The 27819-nt window shown below is 37.1% G+C and overlaps 1 protein-coding gene across 3 annotated transcripts in view; it reads right to left on the reverse strand.

Annotated features, from left to right (window-relative positions):
• Window positions 1–27819, reverse strand: part of COL11A1 (collagen type XI alpha 1 chain) — a 166757-nt gene that overhangs the window by 20816 nt on the left and 118122 nt on the right. For all 3 annotated transcript variants that reach the window (XM_076337918.1, XM_076337919.1, XM_076337917.1), the window contains 13 exons: window positions 26742–26849; window positions 26163–26270; window positions 25056–25109; window positions 20706–20759; window positions 19855–19962; window positions 16282–16335; window positions 15278–15331; window positions 15125–15178; window positions 7355–7408; window positions 6746–6853; window positions 6503–6556; window positions 6155–6208; window positions 4900–4953 (listed from right to left, as the gene is read on the reverse strand). In XM_076337918.1, the coding sequence (XP_076194033.1) occupies window positions 4900–4953; window positions 6155–6208; window positions 6503–6556; window positions 6746–6853; window positions 7355–7408; window positions 15125–15178; window positions 15278–15331; window positions 16282–16335; window positions 19855–19962; window positions 20706–20759; window positions 25056–25109; window positions 26163–26270; window positions 26742–26849 (918 nt within the window). The remainder of the gene's footprint in view (window positions 1–4899; window positions 4954–6154; window positions 6209–6502; window positions 6557–6745; window positions 6854–7354; window positions 7409–15124; window positions 15179–15277; window positions 15332–16281; window positions 16336–19854; window positions 19963–20705; window positions 20760–25055; window positions 25110–26162; window positions 26271–26741; window positions 26850–27819) is intronic.

Genomic DNA, 27819 nt, shown 5'->3' on the forward strand with positions numbered 1-27819 from the left:
TCACTGACAAGCCCATAGCAATTTGTGAACTCCTTGGTTGCCTTAGAGTGCTCCAACAATAAAGTTAACTTTATAACGCAGTTTTTGTCTTCAGAACATTTAAGAACACTTCAGAAGCCACATCCTTCTGTGAGGTTGGCAAGTTTCATTCTTCTCTTTTTGCAGATCGAGAAGTTCAGACAGCAACATCACAAATGTTTAACATGCATATAAGGGGAAAAGGACTAGAAAAGGGGTTGCTGGTCCAAAGCTGTACTAGACTATTTGTCCGTTCAGCTTGAAATGTAGTATATATACATGTAATGCCTCAAGTTTTCCAGAGAATCTAGGCTGATTTCCACCAGCGGAGAACTTGTCATGGGATTTGATGATGGAAAGTCCACAGTGAGAGGAAGACGTCCTGATGAAGAGCAGCCATTCTCAAATCAGACAGAACTGGTAAGGCTAGAGTTGGGTCCTGGATAGCTAGGAAGTCAAGTCAGCTATCTGCTGTGGGCTACCTCTACCAAAAAGCCTATCGTGCTGGATATTTTTATAAATGTAAAGTAAATACGACAGCCGATGAAGTGGTAGCCACTGTGTCTAGCCTCTGAGGTCTTGATTTGGCAAGATGCTTAAACGGGCACTGAAATCTGCAAGCTGAAACAAATGCATGTTTCCTAGCAAGCTTGTATGCTATGTTGAATGAGGAATACTAGGCAAGTTGATCAATTTTTCAAGTAGCTATAACAGATTTCTTTAAATAGTATAAGTTTACTTTAAAAGTTCTTTCATTTGCATCATAAGGCTTTGATGGCTTAACATAAAAGTACAATTTTTGGAAACAAAATATATATTTAACTGCTGCTGAGCATTCCTCAGAAAGATGATACAAAACTGTTAGCATTGGCCAGCTAGAATGCTAAGTTTAGCACTAAAATATTGTAGTTTAATTGCTCAAGTTTTCCCATCTATAGTTATGAAAGAACATATACGTATATAAAATTATATTATGCAATTGAGAACTTCATTTTCTGTTTGACTTCAATAACAATTATGACATGCTTTTACTTCTACACTGTTCTCATTCACATTCTGCGACCAGTATTCCATTATCTGACTATTCCTGCCTAAGAAAGAGTAGCAAATGCTTCTACGTACATTCCTTTTATTTAGAACTATATCCTTTTTGGGGGTTACCAAGTATAAGAAAACTTTTTTTAAACCAAAGGAAATATGTTTTCCCCAAATACTTCCAACATTTATTCCTGTATTTTTATTGTTAGTATCTTTTCTTATTAAAAGTTATAAACCAAGATAGAATTTATACAGAATAAAAACCTGTCCTGACTAACCAAGTAAAGCAAGGTGTATATATATATTCTTGTATATAGGAAATACTGAGCATAGTCTTTTACTTCATTGACAAGATACTCTTTAAAAGAATTACTATTTTCTGAATTCATTACAGGGCATTTTATCACTGAATTTAAAAATAGAGTTTAGTCAATACTAAACTAGTCCCTGAAAGACTGATCCAGTGAATACGTATTTTTACATCAGTTGGCATTTTGGGCATTGATCCTTTCTCACATTGAACTAGAGAATTTGGCCTTCCATTTGTTAATGAAAAAAATCACTTCAGCTATATGTTTCCCTTGATAGATTTCATAGCTCTAATTTTCTAAACAGTATGTGCACAAATCCATGCTAGATTTGCTTGCATGCACAATTACTATGATTACTTGCACCATAACTACATAGATGTATAAAGCCTCCTGCACATGTATTTATCTGATCTGGTACACGCAGAGATCATTTCAGAAGACAGGAGCTGTAAAATATTATGATTTAATGAAAATTAAAAATAATCAAGAATAAATGTAATCACTTTGAGAGACTATCAGTGACTATGTCACAAGGTTTGCCCTTCACAGATTATGTTTTTAGCCTATAAATATATATATTTATATATAAGTAAATATATGTATATATTTACATGTAAATATAATAATATGTGTATATATATGTAAATATGTGTATATATATGTAAATATATATATAACATATCTATTACCTATATATATATAAAAAATATATATATGTAAATACATCCTCACTACAAGAAGGACGTTGAGGTGCTGGAGCGTGTCCAGAGAAGGGCAACGAGGCTGGTGAGGGGTCTGGAGAACAAGTCTGATGAGGAGCGGCTGAGGGAACTGGGGTTGTTTAGTCTGGAGAAAAGGAGGCTGAGGGGAGACCTCATCGCTCTCTACAACTCCCTGCAAGGAGGTTGTAGCGAGGTGGGGGTCGGTCTCTTCTCCCAAGTAACAAGCGATAGGACGAGAGGAAATGGCCTCAAGTTGCGCCAGGGGAGGTTTAGATTGGACGTGAGGAAAAATGTCTTTACTGAAAGAGTGGTGAAACATTGGAACAGGCTGCCCAGGGACGTGGTGGAGTCCCCATCCCTGGAGGTATTTAAAAGACGTGTAGATGAGGCACTTAGGGACATGGTTTAGTGGGCATGGTGGTGTTGGGTTGACAGTTGGACTCGATGATCTTAGAGGTCTTTTCCAACCTTAATGATACTATGATTCTATATATTTAATCTAGTTTTTCATCTGAATATAAGACTTCTTTCTGAAGATACTTTCAGTTTTATAAGGCAGAGACCAGTGTACCTGTGGTATTAGGACTTTCTGAAAGGCAGCGGTGGAAATATTTTTTGGAGGAGCAATTGTTCGGTCTGAAAAGTCATGTATTAATTAGGGTACACATTTTGTGGATGCTCTAATGATCCATTTTTGTTTCATCCATAGATGTAACCTTTTATTTTGATTTAGACTTGAGCTAAGTGGTCATTAGCATGCTAGTCAATTTTACCTCTTCAGAGTTGGAATCTGGAACAGGCTTATTGTTTTGACATGTACTTCCTAAGTGGTATTTCTTAAGAGAAATTTGCCATACTGCTTGTCCGTGAGACCCTTGCTCAGTCTGCAAGGCTCTGGTACTTATTGTCAAAGCCTTTAGAGCACCTCAGTAAAACAGTTTTGGTATTTGCTTATCTCACCAACTAATAATAATCCTATTACTGTTACCCATCAATAACTAGGAAAAATAGTTTATTCTTGGCCTTCACTTGATAGTTGAATGTCACTGTAAGTATGTATGCGTAGCTGAAGTCTCTTAGATACAATGGGAAAACTCTATTTATGTCCATGTCTTTCACTAGAATTTGCTTCCCAGGGAAAGCTGGGGGAACCTCTTTGTAACTGGCAATACTAGACACAGATCGCTCAAAACTCTGAAACCTGGTAATAAACATAATTTCATAAGACTGGGCAGTGAAACTGAGTTCAGGTCAGTTCCAAAATACAGGGGAAGAGAGGAATGAAAATGAATGACGGAATAAATAAGGAGACTGTACAGTTGAGGAGTTCAAGGGACTAGATTTAAAAGTATGAATCCTGAGCTCTGCTAGCGTGTCGTGTCAGAGACAGAAAAACAAAAAATGGGGTGGGATGTTGCTTTCTAGTAGCATAGCCAGAGCTGCACCTCCATAGTCAGCGGTATTACTACTGAAATGGTACGTCTTTCTTAATCTGGATGAAAGGACACTTGTTAGGGCTTTTTGTTGAAATCGATTCTACCATGAAAAATGCTCTTCATTAGTTTTCATCAGTTGTATGTTCATTCTGCCAGTAAAGTATGAAGCTTTCAGTCCTTCACTGTTTCTCTCTGGTATAATATCAACACAATACAGACTCTCTACAAGCTTGAAATATTCAGGTACTTGAGTAATGTAGAATCTGATTCTACAAAATGTTTTCTTTAGAATTCAGGAATGGGATTAACTTGGCAATATTTAGCCATTTTCCCTAAATTGGAAATGTGTCAAACCACGGGTGACATGATACTTGTGTGTCTAAAGTGTTTTCTGTCTAGGTACAATCAGATGCAATATATCCGATCTGTTAGGAATGAGCTACTGCCTTTCTGTACAATAAAGTAGGAATTTCTAATTTGATGTTGAACAAACATACTAATTGCTAATATTCAATCGAGCCGTATTTCAGTTCTAGTGATAAGGTTGCTAATGCTACCATAATCATTTACAGTATTATAAATGTTTTGCAAGTTGGTGGAGCAAATAGATTATTGTGTGAAATAGATAAAACTAATTAGGCATGTCAGTTCACTCAAGCCTATTAAATACAGCAATTTAACACACTTTGTTAAATAGCTCTCAGCTTACATTTAATGATGCCCCCTCCCTTGTTTTTTGAAGTGTAAAAACTGCACCTAATTGCTCTCTGAAGCAGACTTAAAGGTTGATGCATCAGTTCTGTAAGTGTAATGTTATTTACTGGTTTTGATTAGCTATATTTGTAAAGCCTGTGAAGCTTCAAAGACTTTAAAAATAATGGAATGGCTTCATAAGTTACAGAAATGTCTGCTTGCTAATTTTGTATGCAGAGGGGATGACACAGGTTTGCACAAAAGCTGCATTGAAATTATTTTATTTCAGAGGCTAAAGACACCAAAGCAGACATATTCTTCCTGCTCCCTGCCAGCAGTCATGTCCCTAAGGATGATGTCTTGTATTACTCTCATAATCGCTCACTCCTATCAGCGGACTAATTCAGCAGACACTGAATTCACTTGGGTGAAAAGAAAAAGCGCATTTATAGATAAGGAATACATTCTTCCCTATGCATTTTTGTTCCCATGGTCCATGTAACCCATGTTAAAGGGTTTTCTCTGCTGTTTCTACTTTTTCATTTCTCCCATTGCATTACTTAAAAGAAACTTCAAACATCTTATATGAGCGTCACAACATGGAAAACAAGTAGCTGAAATTCTCTAGAACGTAGTATCTCAGGAAGAGAAGTGTACAAGAGAAAATGGGAAATTACTTACTCTTTTTCCAGGAGGACCAGGTGGGCCAGCTTCACCTGAAGGACCTGGTGGACCCTGCAATGGAAAATGATAAGCTCAGTGCTAACTATGGATAAAGAAATTACCTTTATTAAATGCAACAAACATTTGCAATATGTTGGCCCCTTTCAATGGACAGAAAGCAAGTACCATAAATACACACAGAGAAGTATACCTGCTTATTCAACAAATCCTTTCTTAGGTTGGTCTTTTGAAATTTTTAACAGCTTTTGTTACTGTACAAAATGCAATCATTCTTTTTTTCTCTTCCTGTTTGCAACAAAACATTTCAGACCAGGAAGCAGCTGCACAGAAGTAACATACGGTCTTTGCCTACTGCCTAACTCCGTTAAGAAGTTTCTTGCTTTCTCAGGTGCTGAAGTTGTTGCTTTTGCTAAAATATTTCACTTATGTCTGTGAGTTAGCTGCCCTGTGGGTGGCTTTCTCTTGAAAAATCTTTTGTGCACTGACAGCCATTTGGCTACTCCATCTTGGTCACCTGTGATACTCTTAAATATTTCTTTGATAAGCTTTTCTTCAGGAACACAACGCTCTCAAAGTACGCACTGTTAAGTAAGACATACAGATAGTAATTTCCCGAAGTTTGCAGGTAAACCCCAGTTTATAACTTACTTCCAACCATACGTTCAATGTACTAGCATTTTTTATTTTCAAACTGTACTGTATAGGATAATTCCCTGATAATCAAAACTTCCAGAGCTAGAAAGAGACTTTCCAAATGGAAACCCCTTTCGTTTTGCAATAAAAAAGTTAAATTAATGATGTTTTAATATGGGAATTACAGAAATATAAGAATTTGATGCTTAATATGGGTATTGCTCAGATACTTCTTAACTTCCTTAAAGCAGAAACATCAAGGTTTTGCTTCATTTCATCAGGTCAGCTAATGAAGATTATTTGGCTGCAGCATTCCTTTCTTATGCTCAGAGTTGCTCTATTTTTAGTGCTCCTCAGCAGCTCCAGCAGAAATCCTTAGCACATCATTTATTTCTACTTCTAAAAGAAATTGAGCTCTTGCTTCTGATTGTGACTATAATATGGGCAGTTCTATCTCTACAAGGAAATAAATAGATATTTTTCAGTATAATAGAAAAAGCATCCCTTTAGCAAGTATTGTTAAGGGTACAAATGTATAGAAACCACTGATTCAGCAAAAGATACTTTCTTAGCATAGGAGAGAACATGCAGCTGAAGTAAAATGACAGAACGAACTCACAGGTTGACCAGGATCACCATCTTCACCCTTCTCTCCACCAACACCATCTTGACCCTACAGAATTCACGGGAAAATAAACAAAATACAAAATTCAGCTAAATTAAGTCACTTAGTTTCATATACAAATATAAGAGCACTATTCTTCTACACAGCATTTTCCTAAGGACACTAGTTTTCAAGACTTTTTAAAGATTTCTAAACCTTTTTTAAGCCTTAGGAAATATATGAACAGAAAAGCAACAGCTCTTACAGGCAAGACCTCATCCCCAGACAAGGAAGAGGCAGGGTTAACTAGGATTTAGTACAAACCAAGACTAGGACCTAAAACTGTTTTTTAAGTATACTTACAGCTGGACCAGGTTCCCCGGGGGGACCAGGATCTCCAGGAAAACCAACTGGGCCCTAGATAAATCAGGAAAAAAACCAAGGAATGTGTCATCCATTGACAAGCAGGTAGCAATCATCACAAATATTTTATGAAGCATACAATGAATTTAGTTCAAACGTAGAAAATTATATACAGTTCTACATGTAGCACAACTTCAGCAGTGCTTCACAATGCTTTGTGTTAAAATTATTAAGCTCACTTACTGGGTTACCCTTAGGCCCATCATCACCTGGAGGTCCTTTAGCACCTGGTGGTCCAGCTGCTCCAGGTGGACCAGCCTCACCTTTTTCTCCCCTTTCACCTTTTGGACCCTGTAGAAAACATATGAACACAAAAATGTCATCTGGAAATTGAATGGCAAAAGAAAGATTACAATGGCAAAACTGTTTTTCAGAGCCGGGCAATGTTACTCATCAATAAATGCTGGCATGTGAATGGGAAATTAGGACCTCAGCCTCAGACTGGAAGACCTGTGAATTTCAGGTCGAGTGCCAACATCTGCACCCAGTTTGCATCAATGAACTGTCTTCAGAGAGAAAAACATGCGTGTCAAAGTTAATACTTTTGGAAGAAAAAATAGGTACTCTCTTAGGAAGTCTTCAGCTCTGTCCTCTAGCTGTTAGTACAAGATGCGGCTATAATCGTAAGAAAACAAATTGCATTTTAAAGGTGTAAGTTCTTCACTGAAAATTTAAAGAAAACATACACAAGTACTTAAGCAATCTGATTAAATGCTTACTAAAGTAAGCACTGCCAGATAACTTAGTTCACCATAATAAAAGTTAATAGTAAGACAAAACCAAAATACTCACAGATGTTCCAGATTCTCCAGGAGGTCCAGGGTTACCAGCTTCTCCAGGTTCACCCTGTCAATGTGTGAGGATAAATAGATGAGTCATTAGGGAGAATATTTCTGTGAATTTACTTCTGTTATTACATATTCTTCCCATTCTCTTCACGTGAACAGCTTACAGGAACTGTCTTTTATTTGGTCTACCTAAAGGGGGTTGAGTTACATATGGTTTTGCAGAACTGGAATCTGAAATTTTAGAGAGAATATATCAAACTAAGCTTTTAGTGAGCCAGGGAGACTAACCTTCCCTTTGGGCTTTGGAAGATCTTCCCCTTTATTATCCCATATATTGCCAATTTCCTGTTTGTCATCTCTCTTTCTAGTCACAGAAAAGCCAAAGAAGTATATTGACTGTGTATGTTTATTTCTCTAGAAGATACATTTTGCCTGCAAGGAAGTTTCTACAAATAAGATAACACTAATTGGAAATGAACGCCAATGGAGCGAAGATATTTTTGCTATAGCTACTGTTAGAATGAAAAATCATATAAAGAAAAACATAAGGATAAGATAATAGCATAACAGTTAGCAGAACTTTCACCACAGGCCACAAAGGTGTACGCTATGTGGTCACTGGTGATGCAAACTGTTTAGTAAAGCAGATGGCTTTGAGGACGACACCCTATGAAGAAAACCTGTGCAAGTCAAAGATTATAGTGAATTATATTAAATGAATGTTTAAGTTAATTCAGTCTCTTTCTGAACTAATACACAGTATTGGCTCAAAGACTGTCTTTGCAATTGTTCATTTTAAAGTTTATTATGACTGATTATTTTCTAGCTCAGTGGTCTGATAAATAAACCTTTATAGAAAACTACTCTGTTAGTAGAATATTTAGCTATTAGCATCACAGACACACAAACTGTGAAAGGATATCAGAATCTGCTTTGTGATTGTCATGGAGTGCTGAGATAAGAACTATATATTTTTATTCCAAAGAATTTCTCAGTGTAACTGCTAACGGGGGGACTTTTTTGCCCCATATATATTCTTTTTCCAAACCAAATGAACCTTGCCAATAATTATGCCTGTAAATGAGAGTACTTCAGTGCTGAAAATGCATTTCACCCAATCCCCTCTACTGAACTCAAACACAGATTTGGAATAAATTTGTGTATCCTTCGTATCCTGTATGACCTGCACGCCCCTCTTCATTCAATGACAATTCAATTAATACAACATGCATGTCTGTCACTTCCACGTGGACAGTATAAAAGTATAAATCATAAAATATGAATTTTAAACAAATCTTATGGTGTAGATACTGAAGTTTTTTTCATAGAAGCTAACGGCAGCACAATGACCTCACCAGGTCCAGAATTTGGCCCAATGTAAATATTACATTAGATGAATGGAAGAAGATCTGAGCAGCCAACTGAATTCCAGAATAGGATCATTAACAGATTACCACAACTTTAGGAGCAATATTAAAATGTCCTTTAGAAAGGGCACTTTTAAAGGGTCAATTTGCCTTTAGAAATTGTGGTATGTTCTATTAGACATACTTAAATTTGCAGTAATCTTAAAAATTAACGATCCCTCTTAGTACTTAATGTTCATTTGCTTCTGTGATACAGCATTCATTATTTTTTAAAAGAAGTCTAGTGGATAGTTCAGGTCAATAAGCATTAAATATGTTTTCTAGGAAAATTCATAATCTTCATTTCCTTATCCTCTGCACAGGGGTTACTGAATCTGCATCATCATTAGTATCATTTTTTTGTCCATGCCTACTATCAATCAGATTTATGTAGCAACAGAGAATGAGGTCTGGAATTAGCAAACCAACGGATGTTATTCAGGTCAGTAGATATATCTAACAGAATCCACAATATAGACCCCTTCAACAGGGGTCCCCATCGCAGGACTAACTAACTGAGTGACATAAGAACACTAATTGTGCCAAGTCTTGCCTGACAAGCACCTGTGCCAGTATAATCCCCTTCTCAGCTTCTCAGAGAGTAAGTTCTTTTTCTGCCTTTCTGCCAAATGATACTGAAGTTGATGATGATTCACATTTGATTTGTGATCCGCTCTTTACCCTTCCCGTTGACAAACACATCTTCATTGTATGATATCATGCAACAAGAGAAAAGACGGGCTTTCTCTGACATATTGACCTATACTTGGGGACAACGGGGGAAGGCTGTGCTCCTGGGATCTCAGGGGTCCCTGCTATAGCACGCGTGTTGAAATTGGGAGATGCAGGCAGCCTATATGAGCTCTGTGCATAGTAACTCCCCAATAAGCAGCAGTGTGGAAGACAGCAATATTGGAAGGGCAAGAAAATGTCAAGATGTTCCCCTTAAAGGGCGTCTGTGAAAGATGAGACCAGTTAAAGTTTCATCTCACATTAATACTTCTAAATCATTGCTCTATTAAAAAATGTGACTCTTCCCTGTACGCGGTCCTTGTTTTTTCTGACGCTGATTTTTATATTCCAAATATTAGGTACTGCGGAAGGTTGTACTTGTTTTAGACAGCTGTTAAGGGAGTTAAACAATGTTTTGATAGAGAAGATTGTAGCTGATACATATTTACAGAGCGCATATTTAGAGCTACTAAAAACTCTGCAATCTGTAGGTTATTGTTTGCCCTCGTCTTTCTTTGCATTTTGGCAAAGATGGTATTAATTCAGAATCCGATGCACCTTCTCCATGAGAAATATCTCATGTTCTTTTGGGAAATAGATTTTATGATCTAATAAGAGATTTATTCCACCTCTGGAATTTTTTTCCTCTTTTGTTACAAGGTCAGATCTTTTAAAAGTTAGTGTGGTCTTTCTTAGGCAAAGCCTTCCTCTGACAGGATTTCAACAAGCAAAGACAGAGATTCTAAACTACAGTGAGCCATGTCATTTCATAGACGTGTTTAATTCTGAAAACCTCCTTGGACTAAGCAAGGAGAATGATTTCTATCAGGCTAAGGACAGTAGTTTAAAAGTCCTTTGTTTTCCTTATTATGAGCAGGTCTACAGAACTGTCCATACAAAGCACAGGGACAGAGAGCGAGCGGAGGGAAGACTGCCACCTTTTGGTTAAATTCTGGGACGTGGCGATTGATTTTGTAAGAATGAGAGGCAACTTTGCAACCGACTGGGTTGCGAAAAGGATTCAGTTACACTTTTGCTCCTTTTTGCCATCCTCACAAAACAGAAAAAAAGAGAAAAATTGTGACTCTAGAAGACAACCCCTTTTCACACAGGTCTGCATTATGTGACTGCGTTATATATATATTATCGCTCCGTGGAGAGATAAATTTAAAATTATAAAGCTACGCTGTATTTTCTGGGAGGGCTTATGTTTACAAGCATGTTGGAGAGCTGGAGAAGGATGAGAAGAGATCACAGTCAGTGAGCCATGTAAAGTTATTAGAAGTAATTTGTTAGGACAGATATTCGGGTAGGATAAACTGTCGTAGACACATCTTGATTGAGTACCTTAGCAATTGTCTGCACACAGGTGTGTGGAAAAATGATATGCACACATAAAGGTGTCTGTGCAACCTTATCAGACATGTTTTTAAACTTAGGGCCAGAATACTCAATTGATTTTGTCCTCTCCCTTCCATCTGCAGTATAAATCAACGACTGATTAAGCATATAAACTACTGATTTCACTTGTTCACTGTGTTGGACTCCTTATTAGTGTACTATTTTAAAAATTATTTTAGAATGCTATTATAGGAAGGAGTATAAACCCAGATGAGTGTAGTGGTTTTCTAACATCAGACTTTTTCATATACTAAACCAGATTTAAATTCTGAGGGGCTACAGAAAGAATGCTTACGTTCTGCAGACATTCATTTTGCATTACCCATTGACTCTGCCAGTTTCACACGTGCTGTGGAAGGGAGAAAGGGTGGAAGAATGGCACAGTCCTCGGTGCAGTTATCACAGATTAGCCTAAATTTATTTTATTAGGCTTTGCGGAAGAGAAGTGTGACATTAATGTTACTTGTTCTGTTTCCTTTCTGTGTTGTAAATTCTTAGATGTTGTAAAACATCTAAGGCCCAGTTTTGAGAAGTCATGAGAAACTTACCGGGTATTTAGAATATCTGCATGTTAGGCCTTTGATATGAAATTAGATATAACCATGTGTTGGTACATTTTGGTTTTCTGCTTTTTGTTAATTATAAGCACAATAAAGAGAAAAACTTCTGGGTGGAAGCTGGATTTAAGTGCTTCTGATTGAGTGTAAGTCTTCAAGACTTCTAGACTGCTCCGTGGAGGCTACAGGCATTAATAATGCAAGGCTACATGCACATTTGTACTGCAGATGTCTTTGAACATTTAGGCCTTTGTGTGTACAGCAGAGGAAAAAATAAGCTAGTTAAAAATACACGGCATTGTGACAAAAATTATTTATAACTTGCCAGAAGATAAGGGGGCTTCGAAACCCCAGTATTAATAACAAAACATCTCCTAGTCTAACCACTCAAATATGAAAGTGAGTAAATCTGTTTCACTCCCCAACAATGACAGGGAGGACGCCAAAATGTTTTTCCACACTCTACAATCAGCACTACATTGCATTACCTGTAGTATGATATGTCTTTCCTGAAAAGGATGCAGAGGCCAAAGCATGCTGACGTAATAAGAAAAACATCGGGGCAAAAATATGTGGGAAGAAAAGGAAAAGAGAAAATGCGTGTTTTGTTTAAAAGTGTGAACTGTCCTCCCATTGCGGGAACTCCTCCTGCCAGAACAACTCTATGATTTCTAAGCTTGCGGAACTTATTAAATGGAACTGAAATTCAGAAGGAAGATGTCCTAAGTAGGAGAAAAACTGGCATGTACTAAAACTTGAGAAGGAGGAGGAAAGTGATTAGAAGAAATAAAAACTTCCAAGATAATATACTTGGAAGCTTCTCTGTGTGAATGCAGAGAATATCGGAAATAAGCAAGAGGAAATAAAAATGACAACCAGTGATAAACAGTCTGAATTTCATGTTCTTGAATTAAATTTGGTGGGCTGATTATCACAAATAGGGATTCTAAATCACACAGAAGAGTCACAGGGAGAAACAAAGGAGTAAGGACTTCAATATAAGTCAATGTTTTTACAAAATGACTGGGATATAATTTGATCATCAAACAGTAAAAATTGAAGAGGTGATTGAAACCAGTGGCAAAATTCCTATTGACTTCAGTGGGCCACAATATTATACAAGGTGGTTTTTTTTTTAAAAGCAGTGAATATAATGGGTGCTACCCTGGATGTAGTGTTCTCATAATAAACATTTTTCTCAGTACCCTAGTGGTCACAGGAAGAGTTTTTCTTCCCACAGGCCCATTTTTTTCTGTATTCCGCTGACATACAGACTCTCTTTTTCCAATAACGTTTTTTGCCATGTCTATCAACTCTCACATTCAGACACGTTTTTGGTCCTCTTCCCAGAGAGAAGAAACAAATCCTGCAGCTCTTCATGAGGCCGAGCTCTCTTTTAAGATAGGCTGGAGGACCAGCGTCACAAAATTGGGAGACTAGAGGGAATATCCTTGTTAATAATGCAGTCAAGCAGGAGGGCATCATGTTTTGTATGTCTTATGCAATTATGGGGAAAAAAGATTGAAGACACAAGAATGCCACTGCTACCAAGAGGTGTGTTGATGCTCAGAGCCACATCCTAAGAAACAGGGAATGCAATGCAGCAGTCAGCTAGAGGCATGACAGTGCTACCATGAAAAACCTACAGTATAAAGTTAATATTTTCATCTGCTTGGGCTCAGTACCCTTTGATCTCAAAAGACAAAGAAGGGAGACAAAGTAGGATATTTTTCCATCAAGCCATCTATTGCATTACATTATTCTCGTACTCTCTTCACCACATCCCAGAGCACTGGTAAGTGATTTATTTGATGGGCATGTAGAAAAAATCATGAAACATCTGAAGATTCTATTAAAATAATAGTTTGGTCATACTAATAAGAAGTTGGTGATTCCTTTTGACATGGCCCTAATATAATTGAAGGGTTACTTAATGAAAAGACATTTTAGTGAAAAGACCAGACACATAACTGAAATTTTATGGTAGATTTCAACAATGTTGAAGAGCATCATAAGAAAGATCTGTTATCACAGAGGAACAAGAAGCTCGTGAGATACTGTAGCATGAACTGCAGATTTTCATTTTTTTTATTATTAGTCCTACAAATGATCCTGGGAAAACAATGGCAACTTCCTTATCTTGTGAAAAGAAAGAATACCTAGAAGCTCTGCGAAGCAGAGTGACATGCTTTTGGACAGTGATCAAGAAGAGGATCATGACAAATATAAGTGATTTTGATTGACCTGGTACTTGAGTCGTTATTTGTAAATTCATAGATCTGATGGATTTGTACCTGAAGGTACAATACTGGTACACTGCGTCAAAGAGAATATGTGGATAAATGAAAGGGAGCAGAAGTTAAGACTTCTGAAGAGCTGAAGGTCAGTAATGGTGTATGAGGAAGATGAGGGAAAAGGTACCTCTGCATTTAATTTTCTGATGGGACAGGAAGAAAAAGGGAAAACTTGCTTCACGTTCTGAAAAGTTATCAATACTGTGAGCTTTCTGAAAAACTACCAATACTGCCATTCCTAGAGATGTCTTTTCTAGGATTCATTGACATCAGCATTTCACTGAATACATATGATATTCTGTGGCAAATTATTTAAATACTCAAGAGCAATCTACTTAGTTTCTCAGTAAGTTATTTATACAGTGGCCTGGAATACATTTCTATTCTGCTTCCTTCACCTTATGCTCCTTTCAAAAGATTTTTGAACTTTCCAAATCCAAAGTTAAAGAAAAAATTCATATTAAATCTGTAACATTACACCAAAATGCTTTTAGGCTTACACGCATAATATGGCTGAGGTCATCTAACTTGTTAAAATAAAAATAAATAGGAATTTCAAGAGACTCTCTCTTGAATTTTGTGTTCGCTCAGCATTTTATGATAGTTTACACTGGTGATTCAAATAAATTAAAAAAAAGCCATTACGTCTATTGCATACAATATTTTTCCTTTAAGAAAAAGGAAGATATTACCTGACATGTTCTTTGGGTAAGATAGGAAATGTAAAAAAACCCCACCCCATATACTGGTAGGAAATTTTCTGAATAGAGAACTGAAAATAGCAATGAAAATCATTTTGATGAATGAATGTTATATAGCATCAGCCTTAAGTCAGGTTTTCAACCAGCGTAAATCATCCTCAGACCTTTGACTTTACTGGAACTGTATCTATCTGTATGAGGAACAGATACATATGGATGCTTCAGGTCTGCTTCACCTCACAGATATGTTTAGCACTGATACATTAGATAATAGCTTATATTCTTAACGTTCCAGATAGAGGGCTATGTGATATTCTAAGCCACACCAATGTAAAATGAAAAACACTTGAAGCCAGTAGTGTTACTGTAGGGATCAAACTATGTAGTTAAGGAAATCACCGTAACCTTACTTTAATCCTTCGCCTGAAAACTACCTCTTCTGCTCCAAAGCTCTTTCCTCTGATTGTTAAATATTTTTGTGATGTAAAACGTGAAATAAAAAGACCAACCATGGTAAGTCAGCCATTAGGAGTATAGCTAGATCACTGTTAACAATTACTGGGTCAATGAAAGATATTTGGGAACTGTAATATATCTATATAGCTCTGAAGAAGAATCAAAACGTATATTCATATTCCTATTCCAATGTTTTCTCTTTCTAGGGGGATATTATCAACACTCACCTTCTCACCAACACCTCCAACAGAGCCGATGGAGCCTGGGGGGCCTTGAGGACCCTACAATGATAAAAGATGTTGGTTATCCCAAATATAGTTATCCCAAATATAGTGCTTATTACTGAATTACTGAGAGAAAAACAATAGGTTAATTCTTACATCAGCTCCATTAGGACCCTGGGGACCTCTTGGACCTGGAGGGCCAGGTGGACCCTGTATCAAAGAGACAATTTGATATAGTTACAATCATAAAGAGTAAGTTCAGTGGGGCTTTTTTGGCCAATGAAAAATAATATACTCAATCTGTAGAGGACTTTTAATCTTCGCAGTGCTACAGAAACAGCAGGGCCAGATTGCTGCCCATTGCATGAGTTCACAAGGTGGCAGGGGATCCAGGCTATGTTATACAGTACCTGAGCTGGAAACGATCTGATGCTTAGGACTCCTGAGGATTGGTTTCCTGCATTGTATTTTCCCTGCAGGTTACCTGCATACCCCTTCCACTGTGCAAAGACCCTGGAGTAGCTTATCTGTCTGGCAACAGCCATGTGACAGTACTGCACCATGGTGCCCACAGATGGGCAATAATAAAGCATCCAGGCTTGGCACAGGGTGTTGGAGGCAAATGCACACTGTAGACGATAGCTTGCATTTCAGTCAGGACCAGCCCAGAAGGCATTCTGTCAACAGTATAACCAGTTGGAAAATGTAGTCTCAAGATTACCCAGAGAAACAGAGTAAACATAGCCAGGTAGTGTTTACCATCTTCTGGCCTGCAATTCCCTGAAGCTAAGGTACCATGCCCTGAGTTTCAGAAAAGCAGTTCCGAACTCTCTGGTGCAGTGGTCTCTCCTTTTTCTCCTTCTTTCCTGAACTTGCTTGCCACTGTCCTGTCTCAGACACACATAGCATCTGCTTTGCTCTGCTTTGCTACCTACTCTTCAGAGTATTTTCTTAAGTTACATAAATCTTGATATTAAAGATGAGGAGATAGATGTGGGCAAGCAAAGTAAAGCCCAGAGAGAGTTTATGTTACACAAAATGTTTCATACTCAGGCACCAAATTAAGGAGTAGCTTATCAAATTGTGAGCTACAGAGAAAGGACAATAATACACGGATGATATTTATGTCCCCAGAGTGACCAATGGGGAAGAAGTCTTACCATTGGACCCACATCACCATTTTCACCCTTTTCACCTGGTGGGCCAGGCAAACCCTAAAACACATGGAAGAGTAAAGAAAACTATTAGTAGGGTACTTGGAATGCTGAGTTATAAATCAATATGAAACAATATAAATCAGATCTACATGTGAAACTTGGAAACTTGGAGGGGGGAACAAGAAAACAAAACCTATTTGCATTAAAACAACAACAAAAAAAGGAGTTCTTTATATTACAGGAAATGTACAGGTAATCCTAGGATTAGAAATTAGAAAATTTCTGAAAAAAACCAGACACAGAAATGCGAGGGGTGGCTGACTTTAAAAACACAGCCATCATTATCCAGGGCCCAGGTGGGCATTTGGAAAATTTGATTTATGCTATGATCCATATGTATGTGAAGAAAACATGATCGGTGCAGCACGATGAAGCGGTACGCAAAGATGTCTAAGCTACCCGAGTACTGGAAGCTGTGTAACTGCTTTAATAAGGTGTCTAGTGGAGGTAATAAATCCTGCTGAGAGGCATTGCATTGGGTTATGCAAACATATCCTCAGAAGCAAAGTGTCCAAGTTTGACTTAGTAACAAACACGAAGAGAAGGAAACTGTAGCTGATGCTAATACTGATATCTAATATAATGTTACCCTGGCTAGCAGCACTATCACCACTAAGCTGGGCATTCCTAAATGTAGGATCAAAGCTTGGCTTCTCTAAAAAGCAGATCCCCTGCATCTGGAGTCAATAGCATTATATTGATTTACATTACATTAAGATCTGGTTCTGTTTCACCTCCTGGGACCTGCTACTTTCAAAGTATGTATCAAACTATAGCTAACCAGATTGGAAAGCACAATTTGCCGTCTTTGCTACAAAGCTGCATAAAAAAAGTACGAAGTATAAACTTAGCCAACACTATATCCATTCCTCAGCTGCCCTCCTACTTGGACACAATCTGAACCGTAGAAAGACCTGCCAAAATTCAGAGATATACCTTTGCTAAAAATGATGTATGCCTCTGTTGTCTACTACTGGGAAAACTTGGCTGACCCGTCAGTGCATTGCGGTTGTTGTGAAAGCCTGTTTACTATTAGATAACCAGCGTGAAAAAAGCCAGCTTTAGTTCGTGTGGTGGCACAGCGGTTTTTCTATATAATCCTTGCTTATTTTAAAAAATACTAGACTGTATTCTATTAGAATGGAAGCCCATAGCTGACAATACTATCTCCAGTAACACGTATTGATTACACTACATGCTGAGTAGTAATGCCGGGGTTATGCTAACAGGTAGTTTTCTTACTTTCTAACTTTCTTCATGTTTACTTTTTGTAACCTTGTAATAGTTCAACAAATGGAATTTGAATTGACTTTAACTTTTTCCTTCACTGTGAGGATTTTTAAATAACAATTTTGTAGCTAATTGTTCTAAACCATGATTAGAGCGGAAGCCTAGACTCGGACTAGATGACTAGTCTTTAGAGAGATGAATCCCACCTCAAATAAACTAGATCTTCCACTTGCCAACAGGCCACTAAGTTCTACCCCGTGAACATAAAAAGACATTTAGCTTAAAAAGCTGAATGCCTTATCCATTATGATTCATGGTCATGATAAACCTAAACAGCTCATTCAACTGCTTGCAGAGGAGGTATTTATGAAACTTCAAAGGCAATTAAACATTGACTTAATATTGCCGTCTTTGAAAAGACTTTCCAAAGCCATTCAGTGAACTCGTATTTCAACATTGAAAAACTCCAGCTGATTTCACTGAATCAGTATTTCATGCATTATTGGACATGTTATTTCGGGAGTCCTTTCAGTTCCTTTTGGCAAGAAGTAATTGAGTAAAATTGCCATAAATTGATATAAGATAACCTAGATAGGCCCACAGAGTTTTTCAGATTTTCTTTACTTTCACCTCCTTTTGTTAGAAACTTCCTTATTTTTAAAAATAGTATCAAAATTAAATAGCAAGGAAATTCACAATTAAGGTAATGAATATTCAAAATTACCAATGTTCACTTTTAGGAACAAAAACTCTTTTTCCTTAATGTCCAATGTAAGAAATATCAGTAGAATTTAACTGGAATAAGTGTGATATAGCTACCACAGAATATTATATATAAGACAGAGAAAGTTGTTACTCCCCAACAGTTCATAATCACCATGAGAACTGCATTACTGAATAAAAGACACTCCTGATTTCTCAATGGTACAGCATATATGGGATCTCAGTCCATGGACCAACATATTCAAATTAAAATCTTAATCAGAGAAATAAAAGTCCTCATTTGAAATATTTCATTTGCCTAAGTCTCAAGCTAACTGGTTTTTATATTTAGGTAGCTTAGTGCTCATTAAATTTAAAATGTGAAGGTGGACTTTATTGAAAAACATCAATTGAAAGAGTATCCTAGATCTGAGAAAAATAACAAGGATAATTTTATTTCACTCTCTTTAAAATAATAAAAAACTTAACAATTCATAATAAAATTTAGGAATCGTTTTTTTCTGAGTTATTATTTCTGAAAATAGAGATGTTTTCAATTTCAAAGGTGATATGAATCTACACAAGACATATGTGTCGGTGCAGTAATGAACTGTGTATCTTCCATGGAGGTCTGCAATATTTTATAAACTTCATTGTAAGGTTTGTGAACTGCATTATGTAATAGACTGCAAAAAATGATAGGTACAGGTTAAGGTTTGGCTTAGTGAAAGAGATGAGTCACTTCACGCACGGTGGATGAAAGGAGACATACTGTTTAATATATTCAAACAGTATTGCTATAATTTTCCGTTTTTTAAAAGAGAGTAATATGATTCATATTACAGCTTAATGCATGGATTAGAAATAGTTTCAAAGTGTTCTGTCCTCTAATGTTAATTACAATGTAATGAATCAAAGGTCCTAAACGTCTTGTTCTTTGTTTTGTTATATTTAAGCAAATTAAATTTTTGAAAAAGCGGGATTTTTCAACTGTAATTCTCTGGATGCAGCAGTGAGAAGCCTACATTTTACTGTACGCTTGCTTTGTGTTTTTTGACTCATAAAATAACATTTTTAAGAGGAAGAAACATGAAACTATAGGAACCTGCCAACGATGGCAGCAGTGTATAAGCATCACGGAGTTCTGCTAGTCTTTCAGAACACAAGTAGTGTCTGTGATGGTATCACTGAGAAACACACTATGTTGCCAAAACCTATTGTGAAAATACAGTAAATGAGTAGGACACATTAAATACTCCTCCAGGTTGAATATTTTATTTAAAATGTGTATCTCCAGTAAAAAGAAGTGCTCTTGTTAAAACAGAAATTGTTGGACTCTATAAATGAATGAGTTACTGAATTAAATTCTAAAGCCTATGGTAGCCAGGAGTTCAGTTCCAGAGCATCTTACCCATCTCCTTCAGCATTAAATCTGCTATTTATGCATGAGCTCTATGAATATGGATCTTTCAGTTCTTATTAACTGATGCTATCATTTATTTACTAGAAGACAATACTCATTCAGTTTCTGACACAGAAATCAGGGTTCTTGTAAGTGGAGAGAAAAATAATAAAGGAATTTACCTGTAAGCCAATAGGGCCTGGAGGGCCAGGGAAGCCTCGAGGACCTTCATCACCTTTTTGCCCAAACATCCCTTGCTGACCTCTTGGGCCTGGCTCCCCATCACCTCCCTATTTGGAAACAGCAAAAAGCAAAAATATCACAGGTCTGATAGTAACAGAAAAAGCTCCACTGAAATCACTGGAAAACAACTACAAGAGGGCTCAGAATCACTCCTAATGTCTTTGCAAATGCATGTACGCCACCTTGATTGAACGAAATCTGTTATACAAACAGAATACCAGCATATGCCCTAATTTAACGTAGGTCAAATAATACTGCATATCTCACAAAAATTTTCACTGAATACCTCTTCTCTTTCACATCTGCATAGACATTCTAGCTGTTGAATACCTACATTCATTAGTAAGTATGAGTAGCATATAGTCCTACCAACCTTCATGGTAGAAGATTCAAAGCCTTCTAAATAAAAATAAAAATCAATCCACCTGGTATCAGCTGGATTTTAAAGAGAGATACTCTCTTCTAAATGTATCTGGTACCGAGCTGATTTTACCACTGACTGTCATACAAACCATCAAACAAGTTCACTGAAAGGATGGGCCCCATTCGCTATTTACACTATTTCATTTTTAATAATTCCTTCCAAATTATTGAGCTGCTGTAAATCTGAAATAAAATAACACCTATGCAGGCTGGTTTACAATAAACAACTCCATATAAGAGGACAATGATAGAACTGTTAGTAGTGATTTGAAATACATTCCTGAGTAAGGAGCATGCAGTTCAAAGAACTTCTAAGTATCAGATGAGTTATGGCAAGATTGAGGTTTGCTCTGAATAAGCTACTTACAGCTATACCAGGGGCACCAACAGGACCCTGGAGACCTGGTGGACCCGGAGGACCCTGCAACAAACAAACATCCAAAAGGAAAAGTTAGTGATTATGGCGTCTGGAATGAGATTAAAAGCAAATATAGACACAACCCTATTTGCACGACCAAGGTCTATTAAGCTTTTCTACATTTCTCCATAGAGAATGCAGCATTATTCACAAGTCTTTTCCATTCAGTACAAACAATCATTGTTTGTTTATCTCTCAAAGACTCAGATTTGCACATCTATAATAGACTTAATACTGGCCTTTATTGAAAGCACATTTGTAATGTTTCAGATTATTTAGAATAGATTCCCATGCAAACATGAATCAAAATGAAAAATATTTTTTTCACAATTAAAAATATCAGACCTTCCAATGAGATTTGTGCAGAAAAAGCCAACCTTTAAAGCATCACCTAACAACCTATCTTTAAATGGAATGCTTATTATTTGGATTAGTTTTTATGAAATTGCAAATGGGTTTTGCAACAGCGCAAAGCTTATTTTGACCTCCAGGAGACATGAAAAAGTCCAAGTTCTTGCTGAGCACTGGGGAGTCACATCCTCTTTGATATTAAGTTTCTTTTCAACAGAATGGCAAAAAATATGTCTCTGAGAGGAACTTCTTAATTTTTTCAGTCTCCTTACAGAATAATAACTTTCTAAGTTATATTGTGCATAATTTAGAAGTCAGTTATGCAGATGTGATGTAATGAAGATATCTAACCCTGAGAGTATGGGAATGAAAGATACTAGTTTATGATGGGGTTAAAATTACGTGCTAGGTTGAATCTGGTTTTTGCACCAGCTAGAGAATTTAGACTGATAAAGAGTGAAGCTAAGAAAGCATAAAACCTTACATCTGGCAACGGCTGAATTCATAGAATCATAGAAGAGTTTGGGTTGGAAGGGACCTCTCAAGGTCATCTAGTCCAACCCCCCTGCCGTGGGCAGGGACATCTTCAACTGGATCAGGTTGCTCAGAGCCCCGTCCAACCTGACCTGGAATGTTTCCAGGGATGGGGCATCAATTCTAGTCTGCTATTTCAGATGACAAAGAAGTTGTCTGCAGTTTCTAGGCTGGGAATTCTAATTTAGTGCAGAATAATGCTTGGATTTAAAGACCTTGCTAGGGCTAAAATTAGATTATTCTGCCCTTTATAGGGAGATTAGGAAAAGGGACTACTTAAGTCTTGTAGTCTATTTCTTTCTTTGGGTTCTGTATATATTTTAGAGTATCTTATTTTCTAGGGAGTTTGAAGTGTCAAGCTATGTATTTCTTCTCTAATTTTCTTTTCGTCACATACCTGATGGCAATAGGTAAAGCAAAGCTTTTTAGCCTCTATGGTGACATATCTAAATCAAAGGACTCCTAGGAATGCTCCTGTTGACTGGGAGGGTTACCATGAGAAAGGGAATTAGTATGCATGAATTTAAAAAAAAAATCATATTGGAATGGCTTGCTTCTGCACTCTGCAGGATGCTTCTACCTGCTCCTTCATTTTATAGGGCCCAGAACAAGATCTACATGGTTTTAGTCTCATTTAAATACTCATTTTGATATAAAGTATTGTTGGAAGGTACTTTGCAATTGATTAATGAGAAGTTATTTGGACACATGGCCAGACTCTTTTTCCCGTTGCTCTGGAGGGCAAATGGAGAGAGACTGATCAGAATCATCAGGAGAGAATCTTCAGTTAATAAAGGCACCTGTGGTAGCAGTGGAGGTTTTGAAGCTCAAGAGAGGATGTACTTCAGCAATAAAATTGTGCTGTCCCTAGCTAGGATACGGCAACATAGTATTTTTTGTTAGGCGCAGTATGGTTAAACCCCCAAACATCAATCCTTGTTAGTTTCAACCGGGAATTGAAAGATGTTTCCAGCTCTTCTTAAACAGGACAGAGGGATCAGTTCTTCTTCGCTCAGGGTCCTCGCTGTGATTAGGCTCTGAATGCCCACCAAGGCTTTTGTGGGTGTCTAGGTATTGTCAATACCTGTTCTTTATGTCCTGTGATTTCAGAACTAGGTACTTACTTCCTCTTCAGAGTCTTTCAGAGGTGACCAACAAGGCCTTTCCTCCCTGCCCCAATATACATCTGTCAGCATGTTGAAAGGAAAGCAGATTTGAAATAAACACATTCTGAAATTGTCAGGGTTGAATGAGTTGAATGACTGCAACTGAGCGCAAACAGGATTCAATACACATGACTTCAAACGGGGTAACATTCACTTCAGCTAAGCAGGCCTGAACACCGAATCCTGTACTTCAAGGAAAACATGTTACCTTCCCAAATGCCTTAGACCTTGAGACTGAGAGTATGGGATACATTCTCAAATGATTGTGCTGCAGACGCTTTATTTGTAAAGCAGGTCTGCTGGAACATGCCCAAATACATTAGTACTCACTATGGGAACTGCGGTCACAGTCTAATGCTCAGCATAACTAGCTATGCTAAAATGGTCCGAAATAGAAAAGTGCAGCATGTGTTTTTTCTGAATTTCTCTGACGCAGAAGCATCTCTAGTGAAGAGGGGTCTCAAAGGGGAAAACAGAAGGATAGCCCATGCAAAGCCCAAAGCAGAACTGGACCATGACCCGCTTCGTATGCTTCCTCTGCCCTTTCCTTTAAACGCCAGGTTTTTCTGTGTACACAGGGCCTGTACTGTAATGAACCTCTTTAGGTGGACAAAGAGGAGCTGCGTATATCTCTCTGCATCCCATAGCTGGTTCACAGCTACAACAGCAAATAGATCAAGATTGATTTTCAGTTAACAGGGAACAAGTCCATAGTTTTAAAACTGACTTTTAAAAATGTTTTAATTTGATAAATTAATTTTACCAAGTTAACCAAAGCATTCGGCTCAGATTATGCAAGAGTAATTTTAGTCTGAAGCAGAATTTGTTTACAACTTGGTTGCAGGTATGTTTCTTGGAAAACTGGGGTTTATAATAGAAGTGCTCTCTCATCCATATGTATAATATGACATTCCTTGTGTAAACAGGGCATTACAAATAGTTTATTATAGCACTTGTGATTTGATCTATTAAAATAGGATTGTGAAAAATATGTTTCTGCACTGGAAACTGCAGAAATCTTTCTCACAAAATAATTGAAAAGGACAAGCTTATCCTTAAAACCAAAAAAAAACCTCGTCCTTTTTTTTGCACTTTCTGTCTCCACATTTTTTCTATGAAATTATCATAAACCTGTGATTTGCTTGAATTTGCATGTATCCTCCTATAAAACTTCATCTGATTATGTGTAAGCCATAAATTTGGTGCAATTTTTAGAAGCAATCTACTTTTATGATGCTCTGTAAGTTGTTAATCATAATAAGCACACAGTGTTATCAAGGTAGTAAATATGCTTAGTTATGAATACCCCTACGTTGAGTTCTGAACTTCGCTAACTGTGAATATTGATGAAATATAGTAATAACAAAAAAAAAAATCTTTCTGCAATTACTTCCCCATCTTTCGTAAGGAAAATTATTCAAATAAAATGCCAGTTTATCTTGAAATTGAACAGAAGTGAAACAAACCTTTTCTGACTTTTGGGGAAAGAAACCAAAATCAAACAGAAAAAAAAGTGCTAGTTTTTTCTTTCTAGCTTCAAATTTTAAAGCGGAAAAAGCTTATTTTTATATTTCTGGCCTCAATCAAAAGAGGAAGTGCTTGAACTTTAGAAATAATTCTGAAGACAGAAATATTTCAAATTAAATCAGTAGAAGCCCGATTAGCCCTAAGCTCACTAATAGGCCTAGTGATAATATTTGAAAACTCATATAAGCCATTTCATCTGAGGTCTTCGCTGTTCTGAAATGTTGCAATCAGTTAAGTGTTCTCTCCAAGAATTAGATATTCTTTAAAAATTTTAAAACTATATTAGTAGATTTCTCTACTGAGTCTTCATATTCTTCATCATTATGGCTAAGAAGCTAAAGCTGGGCATGTTCACACAACCCAGTCAGTGAAGTTAACTTAAACACAGTAAGAGAATGTATGCATAGTCTTGGTCTCTCCCAGTTCAAATGTAGAATGGATGAATTAAAATGATATAGGAAGGCTGCTTAGGAATGTAGTTTACCTATCTATTTTTTAATGATTCTGTAAGCTCAAGAACTATGAGAAATACTAAATATATGCATGGCTCTGTAAGTACAAACCTCTAGTGTTGCGTTAAAACTCGACATTATTTTTAAGAAACATTTTTGAAGTGCGTCTTTGTTGCTGTTCATTGAGGTAGCAAGGCTACCTGCAGACTTCATACATGAATACTTTTTATTTATGAAGAATGTAATGGACAAAGGATTTTGCTACTCACGTTTTCTCCCTTGTCACCTTTACTACCTTTCTGACCCGGTTCACCAATTTCACCCTGTAATTGAAAGTTAAAAGTTAAACTTCTTGTTTAAAATGGTCTCCTTCACTTAGCTGATGTCAGTATCACAGTATCTTTAAACGTTCCTTTTGATATGACTATTCTTTTTATGCTGCTGCTTCAAGTGTGAAGGCCTAAAGGGGGCAATTCTGCATCGATCAATAGTATGTCATATTAATCCAGATATTGATTGCTATACTGCAAGACCTGGCTTTGAAGTATAGTGCAACTGAGCTCTAAATAAAGGAAATTGTGTTCCTCATGTCACCTTCAATATGAACTTATAATGAAAGCACCCTGATTTACAGACTCATCTAACTGTATGTGACTGAACAACTGCTTCTCACTGTAGTGTACAATATTTCAAAACTTCAAAATTATTCAAATGACCAGGAAACCATGTCAGAAAAAAAATGTTTTCTTTATACAATAATAAAAGACAATTAAATTAAATCACAGAAAAGACTCTCTGTGGGATAAATAACACTCATGCATCATAAAAATGAACCTCCAAGTCTTTACCTTTACCCTATGCTAACTAACAGAACAATGCTGGATCAAGCAAACATGCAAGATGATCCTGAAAGGTGCCGTGTCTTAAATTTTGCCAGAAGTCAACAGAACATCTCTGCTGCGAACATATTATTTCGACACGCTCAACCTATCAACACTGGTTCCAAATCACTATACATTACCCAGAACATTTTATCTTACTCATTCAGCAAACCAAGTTTCTAAAATAGGCAAAAATCAATTTTGACATCATCTGCCTTGATTTATTTTGCCACACTTTCATCCTTGTTTCTTTGCCAGGATAAATGCTAGTCTACTAGTTCTTGAACACAAGTCCCAGTGTCCCATGGCGTCTGTCCCTCAGACATCTGATTATAGAAGGGTTGTTTAGGTTTTTTGCAGTGGGTGGAGGGAGTTTGGGGCAGGCAGGGCTAAGAGTTGCTTCGTCGCCATATTTATTGTGAGAAAAGCTACAACCAGAGAACTCTACCGACAGACCTTCTCACAGATGCACCAATACCAATTATAATGATTCACCTTGTCACCATCTTCTCCGGGAGAACCACTAGGACCAGCAGGACCTGGAAGTCCTACAGGACCCTGTACTCCATCACGTCCAGCTGGACCTTGAGGACCTTTTTCACCCTGGTTTTGAAGAAAAGGAAGTGATCCACATCATCACAGGAGACTAATGAAGATTTCAGTACAGGGAGTCACATTGCCAATACAAAATTAAAAAAAAAAACAGCAGGAGAGAAACTATAAAGGGAAGAGAATGTATCAGAAAATTATGCTAAATAATAATGGAAGCCGATGATAAATACACTTGTACTCTAATGCACCGTGGCTGGGTACAAAGTTTTAATGAAAGACTGATTTGACAAACTTTTTTATTATATTCACTCCCTGCTGTGATAGTAACGGGTTTAACCCTTCTTGGGTGTTAGACGATATGACAAGAAATGTTTTACTATTTACTTAATTGTAAATCTAAAAGGAGTAGGTCAGGTATTCTGAGGATATGTTTAACAGGCAAATACTAACATGGGAAACAGTAACATTCTGGAATGAAAAGTCTGTGCTGTGATAATTTTATGTGACTCTGTGATTACTTACGGGAGCACCCTTCTCCCCTGCGGGGCCTGGAGGACCCTGAGGTCCAGGACGACCTGGTAGACCAATTGGGCCAGCAGTGCCTGCTGCTCCACGCTCCCCTGGTGAACCCTGGAAAGAAATAAAAAATTATAAGAGAATTCTGATACAGCCCTGATAACTGTTAGTGGTTTTCATGACCCAGGTCAACAGAGAAGATACCTGTTATTCAGCGAGATTCCAGCTGGCAGAAGGGTACACATTCAGCATGTGTACAAGTAAAGAAAAAGGCTGAAAGAACTAACCTGAAGTTCACACTCAATAGCTCATATTCAATACTAATTTGAACTTCTTTTTTTTTTTTTTTTCATAAATACCCCTTCCTGTATTTGTTCATCATAACAGGAGTGTGCTTCAGCCTGTTTTCAAGAACTTTTTTCCCCTCTGTGTTTCCAAAATATATTAACATACCATTTTGATGAAAGAATACTCACCATATTAAAATACAGAACTAACCCACACCACAACCCAAATTTTTGGTCAAGTTTTGTGCTGTACATTGCTGTGTTGATCAGTATGTTTCTGCATTTCAATTCACCTGTGTAAAAATCTACTGAAGTATAATGACTAATTTGATGTGTCATACAGACGAGGCTTGGATGTACTTTATCTTTAGATAAGCACAGAAGAAGTTAAAAATTTAATATTGCAAATTAAAGGGGAAAAGACAGGTGTTGTATGTGTAAAGACCACTGGAATTGTGTATGCTAGAATATATTTTTACAGAGAACAATAGCGGAGAGGAATAATTTTTACTCTAATATCAATAAGCCTCACTTTTAAATGAGTCACATCATTGTCATTACTGTATTCCTTTAATTGTCTAAATAAGTTTTTTTTCTATCTGAAACTACCAAAGCATCCAGAAGCGAAAATTTAGTTTCTACCTTCCCTGTCAGTTCTTTCTTTTGAAGCTGTGTCGGGCTTATGGCTGTTCCATAAAAAGCCAGCCTTTCTTTTAAATATGTCACTCTGCCACACGGCAAGCTCCATAACCTTTCATACTTAGAGCTGTGCCTTTATGGTTTCCACTGGATTGAGC

Source organism: Aptenodytes patagonicus, chromosome 5, assembly GCF_965638725.1.
Source record: "Aptenodytes patagonicus chromosome 5, bAptPat1.pri.cur, whole genome shotgun sequence".
Classification (NCBI taxonomy): domain Eukaryota; kingdom Metazoa; phylum Chordata; class Aves; order Sphenisciformes; family Spheniscidae; genus Aptenodytes; species Aptenodytes patagonicus.